Source organism: Phasianus colchicus, chromosome 2 (assembly GCF_987193195.1).
Source record: "Phasianus colchicus chromosome 2, bPhaCol1.hap1.1, whole genome shotgun sequence".
In the NCBI taxonomy this organism is placed as follows: domain Eukaryota; kingdom Metazoa; phylum Chordata; class Aves; order Galliformes; family Phasianidae; genus Phasianus; species Phasianus colchicus.
This window is the reverse complement of record NC_143437.1, coordinates 14,007,307-14,027,441: the sequence shown is the minus strand read 5'-3', so window position 1 is coordinate 14,027,441 and position 20,135 is coordinate 14,007,307. Positions and strand designations below refer to the sequence as shown.

The window sequence follows — 20,135 nt, the reverse complement described above, 5'->3', positions numbered from 1 at the left end:
TAGGATTAGTTCACTAGTCCTGCTCACCACACTGTTCCTGATATAAGCCAGGATGCCATTGGCCACCTTGGCCACCTGGGCACGCTACTGGCTCGTATTCAGCTGATTGTCCATCAGTACACCAGGGTCCTTTTCCATGAGGTAGATTTCCAGCCACTCCTCTCCCCAAGCCTGAAAGGTTACCTGGGGTTGTTGTGACCAAAATGCAGGACCCAACACTTGGCCCTATTGAAACTCATACAGTTAACCTTGGCCTGTTGATCCAGTCTATCCAGGTTCCTCTGTAGTGCCTTACTCCCTCCCAGCTTGAGAAAAAACTCTATCTTCTCACTGGTATTTAGTCCTCTTCATCAGTGAAAGCTGGCATATTGCAGGACAGATGATTTTCCTGGAGTTTTTTTGCAGTACTTTACACTTCCCAGGAGTTGCTTCTATATGACTGTAATAGAGCTGTCAAAATAACAGCTTGAAGTAGGAGTTGTGATCACACCTCTCCACACATGCTGCCCCCACCTCCTGCGGCACCTGCTTGTAATGGAAGGCTTATGGATGGGGCCAAATCAAGGTGACACTGCCTGTAAGCACAGGATGTGTCTCAGTGTTCACTTGGCTGACCTTCCCAGCAGAGCTGTGCCTCAGATTCCTGCACACTTCTTTCTCCTGAAGTTTTAAGAATTTGGTCTTAACTGTGGTCTTGTTCTCCAGTGCTATCAGTGCTTGACTCAGCCTACCTACCACGCACTGGTCCCTGCACCTTCCTACAGTTTTGGTGATTTTTCTCTCTTGCTCCATGACTTCCAAAAGGTTTTTTGAAACCAACAGTTTTTTGCTCTTATATTCTGCCTTCTCAGGCTAGTATTTTTGCACTTGCTGAACTGCCTGTGTCATGCATGAAACACAGAAGACACTGCCCCAGCAGCAGCTGGCTGATAACACTGGGCTTTAAAAAGCAAGAGCTTCTGTAACTTGTTAGGGTAAGGAGGGCAGAGTTGGGATGAAGACTGGTTCATGTTCACTTTGAAATCACTTGAGTAGGCTACTGAGTGCACCCTCAGAAAGTACTCCCATACGCTTACCTGGCAAGGGAGAAGGCAACACCTCTGTGTGGGTGCAGTGCTTGTTCTGCCATGCCTTTACACCAATGATTATTAGAATTTGTCACATGCAAGTCACCTGCCAGCGTAAAACTGCGTAAAGTTGAATGGGTGGAAACAACAGGGCAAAATATTTATGAAGGGACTGCAATCACCATCCATCAATGTCCATTAGCGTTTGCTTGGAGACACCAGTCTTTTCCTCTTCATTAAATATCTTAAGTAACCTAAACATTCCTGTTTGCAAGGCCAGCATTTTATGCATGAGAGCAGCATCTTTTGAAGACTAAAGCTGTAGGCTGTGCAGGTCCAATATATCGGCTCAATCAGATGTTTAAGTATCTCTGCAGGAATGATTGCTGTCATTTAATTTGCTGATTAGTGTTGTCATATCTATTTGTAGAATACAGTATAATTTATGGTGAGATTCCCGGAGGATCTTCAGCAAATGCTACAAGTAATTGAATCTGCTGATTTCTGAAGGTCAGATGAAAACTGAACATTATTATGACACAGATTATGTGGTGATGTCACCAGATAGCTTTGCATTTCAAATTCACATCTATTGATTGTTGCTGTAGACCAACCCTGAAAAAGATGAGTGAATAAAAATATGAAGGAGCCTAACTTCTATTTAAAAAAAAAAAAAAAAAAAACTGAGGTAAATTTTCAGCCCTTTTAGAAAAAAACTATACATTTCTTGAAAAGATGAAAAGTGAAGACTTGTACCACTAAGCCAAAGGGGGAGGAGAAGCTTCAGAGAGGTAATTTAGGGAAACGTCAGGAAATGGTTTGGGTTATCTTACTGAAGCAGTGGTTCACTGAGGAACTATGAGGCTGTGCTGCAACTCCCACACAAAGCTATGATGCCCCAAGCTGGTACTGCTGCATTCTGCTTCTGTTCCAGCAACCAAGCAGATTTCCCTCAGCAGTAAGACTAATTTTGTCTGAGTTGTAAAAACGAGGTCTTCCAATTTGGTTTGAACAGACTTCAGAGTTTTTCTGTAAAAGCTGGATGGAAACAGGATGAAGTTCACCTGGCAAGGTGCAGGGATGGCTGACTTCCTAGGACACTGGGTTACAGCATCTTGCTGAAGAAATGGTTTGCCAAAGGAACAAGGCTCTAAGTATGATGCTGAATTGTTTGCACCAAAAATTGCTCAGTGATAAGGAGTGGATATTTTTTCTGAAGAAGAAAAAAAAAGCCAAACTTCTCCATTCTTCTAGAATCCCTTTCAGCTTTCTGGTTTAGCATAGTTTCATCTCCTTCCCCAAAGGAACTCCTTGTAACAAAGTCAAAAAGGGATTTATTAAAAAAAAAAAACAAAACTTGGCATGCTATGAATAGGCAAGACACAAGGAGTGGGTTGAAGCAGTTTGGAGAGAATATCACTAGAAGGCTGCTGCAAGCCACTGTACCCTGTATGGTGCATAGCAGCAATTCATAGGGCATGCGTTGTTGACTTCTTGAAGCAACTCACATCCACTGATGCTTTGCAGAGGGAAAGTTGGGCTGGGTTGATAAATTCTGCAACCAAAGTGCTTATTAAAAAGGATAAATGCAAATCCACTTGCGAAAGCCCCTCCCCAGAATGAATCAATTAGGTTATTCTGTGCTTTTTCACTGCAGGAGTACTTGTGTGCTGCAACTTTTCTCTTCAGCTGCTCTGTAAATCATCAACCTGGAACACTACAAGCTACACAACGACTCTATGACCTGCTAGAACAATAAACTAGGGCTTTAAGGCCATCCATGCCACAAAGACTTGAGCATACACATTTCTTTGTGTAGCCTAGTGACAGAAGCGTGGATGTGCCCAGCACTGAGTGCTTGCTGGTCTGCTGTGATGGAGCAGGGCCTAAATACACACAGACACTTCAAACAGAAGCAGCTGTTAGCAAGCCTTCCTCTCCTCTGGAGGACACTTTACTTGCAGGTACCATGCGGGAGCTACTGTCTATAAATCCCACAGACATTGTTCTTTTACCAGCAACCAGGAAGGGAGCAGTAAGCACCTGCCAGGTTGGTTAGAAATCAGCTGAGTGACAAGGCTGTGGAAAAGCCGCCTGAAAATAAACAGGCAAGTAATAAAATGCACGAGGGGCCTCCCAGGGTGAAGTTGGCCTGTGTCTCCAGTTGCACGCAATGCCCCTTTTTCGCTTTCCTGTACTGGGCATGGGTATTTGTGGGGGAAAAAAGAACAAAAAATAGGGCATTAGCAGAGAGAGGAATAACATGGCTATGTGCTGTTCACCTGTCTGTGTTTGGCATGCGACTGGCAGTCCATCTCTGACTCCAGGATGTGAGGTGCAGCCCTCCATGCTGCTGCTGCTCCTGGAGAGAAGAACATTTATCTGTACTTCATTTATTTTGTAAATGTCATAAGCTCTGAGCTACTCAGTGGCTCAGGGCAGGGGACGCACGAACACCCTGGGAGCCTGTTGTGTCTCACAGCATTTCTGTGACTAGCAGAACAGGGAACCCATGGCACAAACAGCACAAGTGGGTTTTCTTTCCCAAGCATCATTCCCTTTAGGGAAACGGTGGGTTCAATCTGACAAGAGGAAGCTGTCTGCCACAACAGTCCTCATGTACCAAGTGTGGATCTGTTACATTATTTTAGTGCTCTCTAGGGAGAAAGTGAGGGCATGTGAAAACTGATAAATAACTGCTCCCAGTTCTGGGTCTCTTATATAAGATGCTGATTATAGAAACTGAGGTGCACAGGAGTGGGACAGAATGCAAAGATCAGACTTTTTAAAGGAAAGTAGGTCTGGGTTTTTAGGGGGGAAATGGAAATTACCAGCCTTCATTGAGGCTCAATAAATTCAAATAAAAGGGTGTTCTGTTGTTCTAGCAAGTCCATCTTGGCCACAAAATGAAGTCCAAGAGTCCTTTGCTGAGAAAGTACCACTTGAGGAAGAATTTCACTTAGAATTTCTCCTTAGTGATGAGATGATGTAAAGTAAAACCAGCTGAGAACAGAACTGAGAATAAATGACTTAATAGCACAAAAGCTAAACAAATACTGTTCCAAAGTATCCTACTATTCATATTCCTTCCCAAGCTTGAATCATCACAACTGAGTAGAAAGCAATTTTGTTGTCAACCTGGCATTAATATTGGTTAGTGAAAATTTTTTGCTATGTTTTCCTTTCCTTCCTTTTAACTCCAAAACCAATACTCAGGGCAATTTATAATCCTAAGCAGAAAAAGAAAACATCTTATACACTAGGCTTAGGCAACTTCAGAAAAGAGCAGGGTTTGGACAGTGTTAAGGTAGGCTACTATTTTAATTCTATGCACAATTGCTCACAGAAAAATAGGGAAGTGCTTTGTAATGTAACACAATCTCGGTACAGAGAACAAAACATGTTATTTACCATCTCTTTCTCTTACAAACACGGACTATAAGTTGCCAGTTCCCTACAACTGTTTTATTATAGCCAAGTTATGAAAGCTGTGGGAATGGAAGTGAGCTTTCTATTTCATAATGCTAGTGCCCAAGCCCCCTATATCCTCAGCACAATTGTATCAGTAATGTGTGCATTTACAGACTGTGGTGAATGTCTGGAGGATGCTCTTCAGTATGTCCTATTAATGAACTGAGCAGTCTCATGCACTAAAAAGCAGACATGTAACAGTAACCTAATTGAGTTGCATTTCCTCAGTTTGTTAACCTTATTGGATTTCTGACCACTATACTGGAAGCAGCATCATAACTTTCTTTGTAAGTATATTTTTGATGCCTAAGTGATAGAAAATGTCTTTTAGATAAATTATTGTCTTAATGTAAGATTTTAGACCAGAAGGAGAGGGCTAGATATGGGAAAACAATAAGTAGGTGGCCAGGTGCTGGCTGATAGGCATGTTTGCACACCAATGGTATTTGTTTCTGGGTATTTTTCTTTCACTCATTTCTATTACATATCTAAATTTGAAGTGTGCTTCCCATGTAAATTCAGACATGAACACAATTCCTGACCTGAGAATCCACTTGTGTGATTTTGGTGAATCCCTCCTTTGAGCCAAGCTCTCTCTCATCCTAATTAGCAACAGTTTAAGTTGCAGTTCTTGTGCATAAGGCTTGCTCAATGAACAATCTCTACTCCAGTGGGACTCTTTACATGCCTATTTTAGTGCTAGCATTTGTCAGCGGGTCAGTACCCACTGGGATGCTGAAAAAGATCTATTCAGTCTAGACGCACATTATTTTAGATCACCCCAAGGACCACTGTGAAGTGCATTGCCAGCTAGTAAGCCTCTGGCTCATGTACTGCTGGAGAAGGTCTGCTGGATTGCCTCATCTGTGTGATGTGTCCCAAACCACAGGCATTTCATGGGTGTTAATGGGAGTTTGTTCACCTTGTGGCACCACATAGAGAATGAGAAAGATGAATATGTGTCTGTATTGCAGTGTTTTCATGAGGCAGGATTGATAAATGAGAAGGAGTAAAGCTCCACTAACATAGCTTTTGTAGACTACAGGTTGTGAGTACTCTGTTCTGTGATCTTCCAAATGGTGCATTTTCAGGACAGCAACTTCAACAGTGCATAGCTGGGAGATCTAATCCCGAAGCTGCATATGGCTGTACAGGAATAGGACAGTCTTTTCATGTCCATATGTCCACAAATAAAGCAGAATCTGGCCCCAAATAACTGTGGCTTCTTGCAAATGGGGCCGTCATTTCTTACAGTAGTGATGAACTGACATCTTGCCAAGTGACCTACAATTTCTCCTTTCTCTCCTGCAAGACTGCAAAAGGAGGAGCAAAAGCAGCAAATACTGCTTCCTTCATGTGACAGTCCTGTGGAGAGGAGAGCAAAGGGGATATAAGTGGTGTGTCTATGGGAGTTTGTATAGGTTTCTGTGTTTAGCAATGTGTTGTTCTTGGTGTTTCTTTTTTTTTTTACAAGTCATGAAAGGAGAGTATTGTCCTGTAGGTAATGAAATATTTTTGCAACCAAGTAATCCTTGGGTATAAAGAAACCTTTGTGTACTGGCAGTTCAACCACAAAGATGGCAGAAATAGGTGCCCTATCTAGATTTTTGAAAAAGGATTGTATTTATTGGATAAGGTGAGGTTTTGTTAGCTAGGCCACCTTATTCCTGCAGGGAATCCAAAGGAAGAATTTATGTTAAATGTAATTTGATGATAACGATACTTTTTTAATAGAGCACAGAATACTGTGCTATCTAAAGCTGAGTCCATTTCTTCAGCTCAGAAACGCTAGTATAAGCAGAAGGTGTTTTCTACTCTACTGCAGCTTCTATTTCTTACTTTTTTTCCTACTGTATTTTAATATTGATTTACAGACTTGACTTGACTTACACAGCTATCCAGTTCCTCTCACCAGTAACTCTAGACTTCTAACTAACCAAAACAAGCTTGTTATGTTCATCAGCTCTGTACAGTGCAACTAGGACAATGAGAACTGAGATGTCATAAAGACTTATAACTGGATTTTCAGAGTAGGTGAGGGCAGCTAGCACAAGGTATTGATTTCATGAGAAGCTCTAGATTCTCTGTGCACATTTTAAAAAGTGCCACAGATTCTCCAAAGTAGCATTTTTCTCAATATCTACTTCAGAAAGATCAGCTCAGTGTTTTTTGAGAAACTGAACAAAAAATAGATGAAGCTTTCCAAACAGAGATTTTTCTCTTTGTCAAAACAAAAATATGAATAGCTAATCTAGGACGTCAGCAGGATCTAACTCCTGTGCAAAGTCTTACCCAATGGTTTAATACACCCTTCAGAAAGTGTCATAACCTCAGTACCACAGAGATACCACCTCACTGAAAGTGCCACAAAAAGCTTTGCTAGATTTAAATAATTTGGAGTTTTGGTTTTTGGTGCTTTTTAAAAAAAATCACCTCAATGTGTAACATCTACAGAAACTCAGGAAAACAAACAAAAATGCTGTAATATGCTTCAAAACAAATTTGCAGATGGTTTGGTCAATATCTCTTTAAAATGTATGATTAAACGAAGCCCTGCTATTTTAACTACTCCAAATAGAAATGCAACCATTTAGTGATAGCTTTTTTTTTGTCTAGTTTGCAATATTTCTTGAGATGAGCCTTTGGTTTCAAAGGGAGGTGAGCTGCTCTGCTCCCATCGCTGGGATGCAAATTCTGAAGACTAATTATGCCATTTTCATGTTTCCTAGTTGTTCAGTGCTTTGCTTCTGATAAATTTAGCAAAATTTCCAGCTGTACTGAGACTATGGAGACTTGGGGTTAGAGCTTGAATAAAGTGTAACTTCTTATTTTCTGCTATCCGGCTCTGAATGACAGTTAATCATACTAAACCCACACATTTTCTACTGTGAGTTTTTATGGGAGTTTTCACTTAAAGTAGATTAATTTTCAACAAATAATTTCAAACAAAGAACTTTAATCAATGTAATTATTTCGTTTTTTAGTGAAACTATTTTCTTTGTTTTTTCAAAGAAGGATTTATTTTTGCACTGGTCAAATTGAGTATGTTTCCTGGGAAAGATCTGCAGTTGCTACAATCAGATAGGCAAAGACAAAGGTAAATGCAAAGGGATCTTGTCTATCAAATGTGGGGTCAATTGCAGGAATTACTTGGCCAAAAATTGCAGGTTTAAAATACAATTTCCTGTTAAATATTCTTTGAGTTATTTGAAGAAAGATTTCGTTCTGAAATCTCATTTTGAAATTCCATTTGAAACCAGCTGTACTGAAAGTCAACCACAGTTGCATACTGACTCTGCATCCTCAAAAGTTAAAACCCCAGTTTCTATTAATTAATTTATTTTTTTTATATAAAATAGCAATAGCATGCTTCCATTGTCAGAGGAGAACTTCTTCCTAAACCCATTCTATTGGTGCAGAGCACAGTAACTACTACTGGCTACTGAACTAGCCACAAGAAAGTGTGCTAAGGAAAGTGCTCTTTGATGAAAGTTCAGCACCGGCATGGGCAAATTTGCATTAAACTGAATTTTAATCTGCTGGTAATGAAAATCTTGTAACACAACTCTGCCTTGAGGGCTAAACAAGTCCTCAAACAGTTGCATGTTTATTATGCTTAGGTGAGAGCTGAACTTTTAGGTGAGGACATAGCAGGAGGGTTGAAACTAGATGATCATTGTGGTCTTTTTCAACCCAGGCCATTCTGTGATTCAGTGACTTATGAGAAAGCAGATAATTTGAATAGCATGCTTTCTGCTGATTGCCAGAAATATTTACATAACACATCTATATGGACTGAAGCTCTTTTTCTCCACTACTTGCAAGCATATGCACTAACTTCTTACTCAGCACTACCTGGAGAATATTTTGTTTCTTCTCTGACATGGAAACCAACCTCTGAAGTCCCACTCCTGCATCTAGGTCCTAAGAAAGTGAGGGGAGGAAGAAAGAAAAGAAATATCATCCCTAAAATGTGCTTTATAAACTTATGCATAGGTCAAACATGCTTTACGTTTGTACCACAGACTGATGGCTTTTCTGTCAGCTCTCATTCGTCATCACAAGGTGATCAATTTGAAATTAATCTGCAAGGGGTAGAGACATTTTATTTTCATTGGTTTTATCCTGCTTATTTTCTTCTGCTTGCCCAAACAGTTGTCATTAGAGCTATTAGAGCAATGCCGATTTATATGAGCAGGTCATTTGGGCTTTCTGTCCTTTATTTGGATAAAGGCATGTTAGCATGAGAAAAGCTGAGTTTATCAGATAGTGATACTTTGTAGTTCTTCCTCTCTTGCCCCTTCTCCAAAGCTCCTCGACCCTATTAGCAATCTAGTCAGCAACTCCCGTGTCTCCCCTTGTTCTGCAATTTCACACACTCCTGCTACCGTCTGCTACGTTTCTTTTTCATGAAGCTTCTCTCTTCATCTTCATATCTTTTGTAGAGTAACTCCTGTCATTATGCTGGTAAGAAAACCTTTTTATCTATTTAGTATTATGATAACCACTGCAAGTGTGGGGCAGTTGATATTTATGGGGAAAGAAATAATGAACGAAATGATTGGAAAAAAATTATGTTCCCAACAAAGCTGCTTAACGAGCTGTCACTAAAGACATTGCACAAGTGAATCTGCATACTTTTGTGTATTTCAAAATTTTTCATCAATATTTATATTATTAAGTCTATATTACTGTTTCATTAGAGAAGTCTACCAATATTTCAGCATTACAGTAGAAATGTTTATTTCAAAGGGGTCATTCTGAGAGAAAGTAAAAAGTATCTTAGTATTACATCTGTCATGTAAAGGCACGACATGAAGCCATTTGTCTTCATGAATTTTGTTCACTTAGTAAACCTAATTTCTGGTCACAGCAATTTTAATGTATTGATTTCTAGCTTTGTACCTGCCTGGCAAACAAGATCTCATCATAATTCCTGTCTTGTGTCAGTAAGTTCTTTCCTCTCAAGCAAATAAAATATTTTAATCTCCATCCCTTATCATCTTTCATACAGGGCTGTATGCCACTCACTACATTTGCTCAGAGTTGTAGATCTGGGTGTGCTAAAAGGAGAAGCATACATGTGATCCTGTCCCCTTTAACTCTTGTTAGCTGATGTCTTGTTTTCCCAGGCCATACCAGTTTGCAAACGCACAGTTTCTCCATTTCCAAGGGGACTATGTCAGCCTTGACTTATGCCTGCATTGCAGTCACAGAAGTGGCTGGACTGCAATACAGAGACGCATGAATAAGTTTGGTGACTAGGAGGTGTTCAGCCACAGTAGGGAGCTCAGTGCAGACTGATGTGATTTTTGGTATCCAGGCTACCTGAAGCATCTCTAGCTTAGTCTGCACTCCTTCATATACTCTTGTGCTGATGCAGTTTTAGCGTTTTACCTCTTCACAACACCCTCTCTGACATAGAACATTGTACATAATTATCAGGTGTAGCAATTAAGTTAGTGAGAAATTAAAAATTTAAATGTGAGTCTAAAGGGTCAATAAAATTATGGATGTTCTATATTCACAATATTCTGTATTTCTGTAGAAAACTGACTGCCACCATTCAGCTAATTCTGGATTTAGATCACAGTCTTTAAATATTTACTTTTGCAGGTTATTTGCAAAGAAATTTAAGATAGTAAAAATCCTCCATGTAACTTCAAAAATAGGAATAAGTTGAGATTTACCCAGGTTTAGCCCATTAATCCATTGTTCTTGTATTCCTACAACCAGGTATTCTGATTACTACACTAAGCATACTAAAGAAATGTAGATATTTTAGCTATAAGTAATACCTAATAAGGGAGCAGTGTATTTATTTAAATTGATTAAAAGGCCAGCAGATGTTGCGCCAAGATTAGGATATAACAATTTTGTGTCTATCTGAGATCTTCTCCTTGAAAGATTTGTTCTTGAGAGTTGTGTAACACCTTTCCTTCTGCACTGACCTCTGCGATAATGTGCATCAGGAATTTAATAATATCAAGAGAACCAGACAGCAGCCTGGGAGTTAGTACAAGGGCACATGAATAATGGCATTATTTCCAATCAGAAAATTTCTAAATTTAAATCTATTACTGAAACCAACAGCATACTGTACAGCTCTGCACTTTATGTATCTACACAAAACTGGTGGATAACAGGAAACAATAAGGCTTGAAGAAAAGGCCAGGGAAGAAATCTCCATGAGCATTTAGAAGGGAAAATTCAATTCAGTTCAGTGTTATTTTGCCTTCATTTCAAGGTGCTCTTAAATATAAATATCCTTCCCTGAATAAAGTGAAAGGGTAGGTCACAACATGAAAAAAAATACATGAATAGGAAATTCTTACTTGGAGCTGTTCACTGTCTTCAACGGAGGCATTTCATACAAGGCAAGGATAGATGCTTGCACTTGCTATCTGTATACACCATAACAAAATGAAGGGCTAGACTTTAGCTGAACTTAAAATTATCCTCAGCAAAGCTATTGGTGTGAATCCCAGAATGCAGGGCAGTTGTGCACAGCTATACATGTGAGCGTTTAAAACAAACCTTACTTACACATACATGTAACTGCCACTGAAAATGTTCAACAAAGTGAAATGCTTTGAATGGGGATGGATTCCTGCTTTTGGGATTTTTGTGAGTAAACATGGCATAACTGAAAAGCAGATCTGTTGTTATCATTAAGGGTGTCCTCTGCACCTAAGAACACAAAAGTAATAACCTGCAAAATTAAGATAGTGCAAATGTGATTCTACCATTTCCCAGGAGTGTCTGGCTTTGCAACTTTAGCAGTGTCTGCACAATGCAGGGCTTTTTGTCTTTTATGATAATAAATTAATTCAGCATTTACAGTCAGGGAGTTCTAAAAGTAACAATGCTAATTCATTGCCAGAAAAAAAATGAGACTTTCCCCTCCAAATAGCAGGAAGATGATCCAAAACTAATAATGTTAGCGGTGATTCCTGTTCTGTTTTTACGTGGTCAAAAACAGGAAGCTGCCTGACATTGATAAAAACCTCTCCTGAAAAGTTGTCATCTATATTCTAAATTATTCAGTTGAATGCATTGTCATTACATGCATACTAAACAGGAAGTGGGTTCTTAAAAGATGAGCTAAGAAAACAGTGGGTTTGCAGTGCTGTCTTTTTTCTTGATTTTGTTTCTTTTTTCTTTTTTTTTTTTTTGTAGAGAAATGTCTTATGTACTCTTTTCCACAGTGCATTAACCAATTGTAGACATGAAAGATGAAAAACACCTATTACTTCATTTAAATCTTCCCTTAACTATTGTCATAGCTGGCAAACCCACTTCTTTTTAAACACAGCTTGCAAGCTCCTCTTTCATTGTACGGAGAGTATGTTGTACAGTAAAAAAATAATTAAAAATAATCACTGTAACTCCCTTACCTGTCTAGGAGATGTGTATTTCCAAATTCCACGATCACTGCCAGGACATTTGTGAATGATGCTTTTATTTACTGCAAATGTAGTTTCCTCTCCTGCTCTTGTCCATAAATCCATTTCCATAGGGCTTCTCTTGTAGTGTCTGCAAAACACAAAGCTGACAGTGAACACATGCTGTGTTAGAAAGGTAGAATCACCTGGATTTTATTAAAAGAGAAGACAAAGTAGGCTCACAGTGAAATACAGCACTACGAGTGAGCTTTTTCTTTTTGCTTCAATACATTATAAACAGCAACTTTATTGGCAATGGGGAAATGGTAATTTATTTCTCAGCGTTGTGATGGGGGTTTTAGTTCTAAAGGGAGATCATGCAAAAAGTAGGCTGGCAGAAGTCGCTCTTTGCATGTGTATGGAATAAACTACTGAAACTTAACTGCATCATCAAGGATAATCTTTTTTATGTAATGAAAACAAAACAGGCTTTGACTTCAGTCTTAGGTTGATGATTGGAAATCAGTACAAGCTTCACTGAAGAACCAAAATTATCAATATGTACCTGGTTACATACAGTCACCTGTTCTTGGGACACCTGCACTCTGTTGCAATATCTGCTTATATTTTCAGCTTCCTTTAGGCCAGGGGAAGCTTGTTGTGAGCGCTAAGATGTCAAGAACAGTGAAAAAAGTATCTCAGATAATAGGTCCTTGGAGAATCAAGAATTTTAACCCACTGTTTAAGTAGAATGACTTTGAGTCTTCTCCAGTTTTGCCTTTCTTATCCAGTCACTCAAGATGAATTTCTTTGTAAGGGGCAGCAACATCGTAAGATCAATTCAGACAAAAGATCAAGGCTGTTCTCTTAGGAACAGCAACAACTTTTTTTTTTTTTTTTTTTTTTTGTGATGCCACTTGCATCCATTATCTCTAATAAGAATGGACTGAGGTTGACTGGGTAACCAGCATTCTTCAGGATGGCAAAGTAGGGAGCATGTACAAAATGTTTAAATAAACTCAGAGAGGATGGTCTGTTGTAATGTAGGAAACAAATCTCCAAGGTACTACTATTGTATCTGAGGTTCCAGAAAACTATTCAAAACTATTGACTTGGGAAAGTGTGTGATCACTTAAGTGAAAATGGTCATGAAGCTTCATTTTGACAGTTCTTCACTTTTAAAATATTAAGAACCAATGAAGAATTTCTACTACAGTAGAATAATACAACGTTTGGAATTCCTTCTCTGTTTCATTACACTAGCATAACACTAAAAGGAATTATTGTTTGTTTTTCATTTTGGATGTATTCCCCTGTTCTCATGCAAATGTTAGGCAGAATTGCATCATTTAATGGTTAAGAAAAGAGAGATAACACCAGGAAAGCTGGTTTCTCACCTATGTCTTACTGTCTGGAGTTCAAAATTAATTATCCATCTTAAGGGAAAATGGATGTTCAATAGGGAATAGGGGACAGCTGTTGAAGAAGAGTATAAATAGGAAAAGATTTGAGAGCAAAAGAAAAATGTGCACTTTGAACTAGAAATATGTGTAAGGCAGAAAAATGTTCTTGGTTTCAGACTTTTCGGATGAACTTGACTCTAATACACTGAACATATCAAGCCCTAGGTTTTTCTAGTTCGTTTTGTTTTAATTCTTTGGTGATAAAGCCTGGGAGAAGGACAAAGGCTCTCACCAGGAAGGTCCCTACATATGGAGGTGTGTGACCTATGATACTGGGGCATGCCTTGTGAACACCCTGCTCTGCAATCTGTCTGGGTGTGTCACAGTGCATGTGACTTCTGAATACACGTGTGAGAATTGCACTCTGCATTGAAGTTACCTCAAGTTGCAATAAATATTCATTTGCCTACTGCTGCAATGCCAGTGCTTGCCTGTGTACACAGTGATTCTGTATGTACAGTAGGTCTGCATTTGCATACACACTTGATTTCTAGTATCCATAAAGACAAGACCAAAAGAATACAAGATTTGCAGCAGTGATTAGATTATTGCTCTACCACAAACAGAGTCCAACAGTGTTCCAGATGATATGTTTAGAAGTAGGAAGTTGTGTGAAAGTATCTTTTGGGGCATCTTTATTTGCATCAATATGAGGGTTAAGTCCTGACGCATATTATACATGCATATCATATCCCATCTAAACATATCTGTGTGTTTAGACAAACTGTGACTATTACTTCAATATTCTTGGACAGACTTTCTTGTACTGTATTGCTCCTGCTTTAATCATCATCAACAACTTAAAAGCCTGTATCGGTTTAACTGAACAGAATTCAAAAATCCACCGACAAGCCCTGAGAATTTAGAATAGTTTAAGCTATGCTGATGTCTCTTTGGGCCTGATGGAAAACCACATAGGACATTACTGCCCATTTATTCATTCTATGAGAATAATTTTTGCTTCTTCCATGTCTTGATAATCATAACATCTGAATCACTGTACAAAAACAGAATCAAAATGTAGGCCAAATGATTAGAGAGAAAGATGAGAAATACTAATTTCTTCAAATTATGGTTACCTGGATATGATAAAAGAAGAGAGCAGGATCACAAAGAGAACTTGATTATTACTATTACATCTTTTTAAGCAAGTAAAGTTAGGAAAATGAAAGTTTCTTTCAAGGCTTAAAGTAGACTATGAAAACTGTACCACAGAGTTTCACAATAACTTCTGGAAAAAAAAAAGAAATAGTCAAACTTTCGAAAGTGGAAAAATACACTTTTTTCAGACAATCATGAGTTCTGATTGAAAGTTTTTCCCCAACTGTTACTTCTGTCACATCCTTTTTCTACCAATATTTAACTGGGGATTCCATACACAAAAAAGTCTTATCTGTTCTTTCCTTTCTTCAAACATTAGTGATTGGAGTTCCCTCTTTTATGACTTTCCAGATAAGTACAATTTTAGATTAGAGTGTTTCGAATGTGCCAGCTTTAATTAAGAGTTGCTAAAACAAGATTTCATACCAGTCCTGCAGGTGCACATTGATTGTTATGAATCTGAATTATTTTTATTTTAGTTAAACTTTTTTGTGGCTTGTTTATCTGCATTGACATATAGAATTTATACTGCAGTAATGGCTGTTGTGCAATATGGGAAAGAAAAATTAGTTAGCTCTGAATGCTCTGCTACCACAAACCTCACGCAGCCAACTAGATGCTTTCTACAATGCCTAGAGACACATGTCTGAGAAAATGGTTCAGAGAAGTCAGTACATTGAGCCATCTAAGTTGAATGATTTGAAGGTTTCTCACATTTCATGTCAGAAGTATTTTAGAGTGTTGAATCTGGCACAATTCAAAGCCATGAGCCTTCTCTTGGGGACAGATACTTCTTGGGGAGAAGCAGGCTAATGCTATGGTCCTCAATACAGTCCTTGAGCTGCTACATTTACTTCAGGCTTTCATTGATGAGCTCTGGTTGAATTAGGTTCCTGGCTCTGGAGATATAAAGATTTACACTGCTTGCACTTGTGCCTATAGATTCTACAGTCTATTGTCTCCTAAGTATAATATAATATTCACATGACTTCAGTTATCTATCCAATATATAAATTTCAGCCTAACTAGTATAAATTATCAGTACCTTTTGTCTCTGGCAGTCTTGTTTGCTGAAGGCACAGTGTGGTGCCAGCAGGTCTATCCAGGTTGGTCATTAAAGGCACAAGAGCAGCTCATGAGAAAAGAAACAAGAGAAAGAAACAAGAGTTTTTCTCTTTTAGGTAAGGTCCTGCTCTCCCCAGCTTTCTACATGAAGCCAGTTGAGTGAAATGCTACTAGAAATAAGGAAGAGATGTCAGTGTACACATGTTGTGTTTTTGTTTTTTTTAAAGGTCCTGGAGATTGAATATGTGGGGGAGGACAGTGTACAAGAAGTAAAGGAGAGTGCAAGGGGAAGTGTGTTAAGCCTACAGAAACTGAAGAAGGCTCATGTCTGATACAGCTAGATCACAGGGCACTGAGCTAGGGAGTGCTCAACTTAAGCAGTAATAAGACGCCCACCCACTCTTAGAGAACAAATAAAAACAATTGCTGTGCAAGAATATGTGCACTTTTTTGTTGTTTGTTTCCCATGGTTGAGGGAGTTCGTGTAACTCTTTAATTTAAACCAGTGAAATTGGAGCAACATAAAATTAATTTCTCTGGGTCTTGTTCTGTAAGCATCAATTATAATGTCTAATCTACATGAGGTGCTGCTAAGATTAGCAACCACCTCTTTATTATGCTGCACCCAAAAGCATTCATGTGTGTTCAGATTAAGATGTAAGATCATACAAATACTAATTCTGGAATCAACAAAATGTTAAACAGTTGTTTTTTTTTCATCCTAAGGGTATAAACATCTTTTAGATTAGACATTTGTGTTCCACTAAAATACATTTTTAAGAGAAATTTCTCAATAAGATCTTTGCTTGACAGTGAGTAAAAAAACATACTATCAGAAGGTACAGAAAAAATAAAGGACTAGCCTTTATTTACAGCAGTGATGCTGGCAATCAAGGCTTTGATACTTGCTGAAAGAATTCAACTGATATTAGAGGAAGGAGGGATGCACTGCTGTGAACATGTAAATCATTTATGCTCTCAATTAAAAATTTACTCAACACCTACAGTTTTTGCCTGAGATGTCGCTGGAGGGGTGGGGAAGGGAGGATGGAAAGGTAACTCTGCTGCCATCTCCTCCAAGGACATATGTTACCTTTTAAAGGACATTCAGTTTTGTTCTATATTTGCCGTTTTATCAGCCTACTAATTATCTTTGGAATAAATTTGTGTATTTTTGTCTTCCTTTCTATTTTGTTCCTTCTCTGTTTTCTTTTTGTTATATCAGATTGTTGCTTTTGCTTTAATGTAGCGTATTTTAACTCTTATTTTCTACCATGTCCTCTTTCTTGTCATTATTCTTTCTTGTGTGTTCTCTCCTTCATCTGCTTGTGCTGCTTTCCTTTTCCACAGAAATTATCTTTGTTGTATTAGTCTCTCTCCCTCCACTCCTTTATTTGTGTTCAATTCTCATGACTCTGTTTACTCATTTAGGTAGGCAACTCAAAATAACCAAACAAAAAGAACATAACATAAAAAAATACAAGGAAGCAAAACAAAACAATCATCCACTATCACCATGTCTGTGTCGTTCAGAAATCATGGCATGTGCTGGCTGTTAGGATAAGAGATCATTATTATGGAGAGCTCTCACAGGAAATACTAAGCCTGGTGTTCAAACTCTATCAGAGCTAGGAAAAAGAAAAGCCGATGTTTATGGTTGTATTGGTATTCAGGCTAGGTGAATTTGTAGATTATCCATCCATTGAAAGGTAGAGGTTCTAATTGTTTTTCTCCATTCTCTTCTGGCTTCTGGGAAATAGCTGAAGGCAGAAAGATGAAGAATGTCTGTCTTAACTGTGCAATGAGCCTCCATACACAGAGATTTCCCCTGCTCCTGGTAGCAGCAATTATATGGTGATGATACAGTTGAATCTGGAGCTGATCTTCAGTTCATTCTGCTCTTTTTTCTTTCTTTATGATGGGGACAATCATACTTGAATCATCAGATACAAAAAAATAATATCAGCTTGTCCTTCCTGTTAAGGTAACACAGGTAACACTAAGATATTAGGAATGTCCAAGTTGTCTTTTACTTCTAAAAATGCTATTGCTGTTCCTTGGCTACATATATGATATATTTTGTGATTTCATTTAACAAATGGTGGTCCTGAGAGGCAATCTAACTTATAGCATTCTACTTACTCTCTCACTTTGGGCCTTGTCCACCATCCTTGATGTTGGCAGGGCTGACACTGAAGACACTGGAAAATGTAGGTATTTTGTGTTGTTGTTTTGTTTTGCTTTTTTAAGTCAAAGCACAAACTTCAAATCCATTTCTCATTCTGTTTTTTCTTTAAACAGAATTATGTAACACTTATAAGATGTGTTAAGAAATGAATAATGTGATACATAAACTAATGTCAGCAAGGATAAATTAAAAAAAAAAAAAAAAGTGTGAGCATGGAAGGAATAACCCAATCACTTACTTAAAGCTGTTTTGATTTTGTACACAGGCAGAGCTGGCACACACTGTAGTATTAAACTTACTGTGCACCCAAGCTGGGAGCATTATATATTCTAAAGGACATTTTTTAGAAGGCATTTTGTATCTATAAATTCAAACAATGTAAGTTTTCTTGTCAAAGCCTAGATTTACACAGTATATTCAAAAACATTGACCTTAGGAGAAGAATGTTAAAAAGAGGAATTTTCTGGCCATTAATGGAAACAACCTATTATTATTATTATTATTATTATTATTATTAAACATCTATATCATTTGTATGTGGAATAACTTCAGCTAACTGACTCTACGGAACCTACTTCAGCTGTGGATGATGCAGATACCTGCAGAGGTCACTTTCAACCCCTCCGATTCTGTAATTATTTGTCATTGCTGTTGTATTATGAAATGTCACTGTACTACCCTATACTGGACCTCAGTAGGAGTGGTGTCAGCATTCTAGTCTATGGACAAGCTTTGTAGCTGCGTAGAGCAGAAAACACTAATTGATCTTTAGGAACTCAAGAATTACTTGGTACTTAAAATTTTTCTTTGCATGTACTAACAGTGCCTTGAAATCCCATTAGTTAAAATGTTGCCTTCATGACGGTAACCTTTTTTGTTTTGTGGGGTGCCTGGTATGCATGACAGTTTGTTGACAGTGCAAGCTTGTGATGGAGCTTCATCTCCCAGGTTGTTCTTCAGCTCACATCTGTACCTCATCTCCTGTAGCTCAAGAAGTGCTTATGGCTGTAAGCAACAAAACAACATGGGACAAGGGTCTATAGCATCATACACTTCTAATGGGATCGACATCCTCTGTAATCCATAACAATCCTCCCAATATTCCTGCAGTCTTACCTCAGTCTGGGGGCAACTGGTATCTTCCCAGTATCAGAAGCTGACATGTTGGCTCCTAGTTTTTATTTTGAAACTTCAAAAATGCTTATAGATACTGTGACCAATAATTTTTTTGATTAGCTGACTGGTGAGGCTGCTTCTGTCTCTTCCTTTCCACCCTAATTTCAAGATCCTATTCCTCACTTGCAACTTGGGAGGGAGGAGAAAAATGGCATTTTGCAAGCAGTATCAGGAAGAATTAACAGTTCATAATGGTATAGGCAGTACTTTGGCATAACTACAAACCTCATTCATCATTCAGAAATCATTTACGTTTCAAAGCAGTGAATTATTCCTGCATGAGCTGTGTTTTCATTTGGTAGTCAAAACCCATGCTATAACCTTAAATTTAAAAAATAAAAATAAAAAAAATTACACTTCCAGTACTGTAGTAGCTGAGTAGCAAACAAACAAATGAGCAAAATAAGACTCCACAGCTTTCCAGATGGCTGGTACTCGCTGATGTACATTTTTTTCTCTGGAGCTTCAAAACATGTTTAAATTATGAAATTTGGTGTGCTTATAAGAACTTGGCAAGCATTCATTAAGGTTTTAGTCTGAGAAGTGATACTACCGAGTTAGAGGACTGAAGATGAGCAATTGAGAGCTCATGTCCTAGTGCACATGCAGAACTGTAAATGTGAGCTGTAGCATGTGATCTGATTCCCTGGCTCTGCCTTTGTGAAGAGTCATGTTATTGCTGTTTTCTTGGACCAAATCCATTCTTGGTGGAATTGGTGAAACTGGTGAAATTGCACCAGTAATTTATCTGCCCAAGTTCATTTCCTTAATATCTCCTGCACTCTGTCTCTAACTTCTGCTGAGGCCAGGTGACCTGATGCATGCTTCTCTTGCTTCTGGCAGTGCTTGGAGAAGGAAGGCAACTGGGACACACCTGGCTGTGTGCCTGCAAATCCCTCTGTGCTGCTGGGGTAGACTCACTGCCCTACAAGTAGAGCTCCTTCCTTTTCAGGGTCAATAGGAAAGGCTGTGGGGGTTGTCTGGAGTTAGAGATTGTAGTAGCAGATGGTGAAAAGTGAGGATGAGTGGAGGATGACAAAGACGGAAACACAAATAGTAGTTTTTACTGTTTGTTTTGAATATATTCTGAGGCTAGTCATGTTGAGTTTTCAACCTGGTTTCTTGGCAAAAGGAAATATCTTGTTCTCTAAAATCAGGGGAAGAACAGCCCTATGAGGTAATGGTGGGGACAAAGACTGGAAATAAGCCTCTGACAGCA

At 38.5% G+C, this 20,135-nt stretch overlaps 1 protein-coding gene across 5 annotated transcripts in view; it reads right to left on the bottom strand.

Moving 5' to 3' along the window:
- The window catches only part of LOC116231893 (uncharacterized), a 112,286-nt gene that overhangs the window by 84,744 nt on the left and 7,407 nt on the right, over nt 1-20,135 (bottom strand). For 2 of the 5 annotated variants that reach the window (XR_016463963.1, XR_004167562.2), the window contains exons 2-3: nt 11,936-12,074; nt 3,350-3,429 (exon numbers count right to left, since the gene is read on the bottom strand). Coding sequence is in view for 1 of the 5 variants with exons in the window: in XM_090134865.1 (XP_089990991.1) it covers nt 3,350-3,429; nt 8,394-8,462; nt 11,936-12,055 (269 nt within the window). In the remaining 4 variants the exon portion in view is untranslated. Of the gene's footprint in view, nt 1-3,349; nt 3,430-8,393; nt 8,463-11,935; nt 12,075-20,135 lie in introns of all 5 variants that reach the window. The other 3 variants (XR_016463964.1, XR_016463965.1, XM_090134865.1) reach the window with 2 other exon arrangements.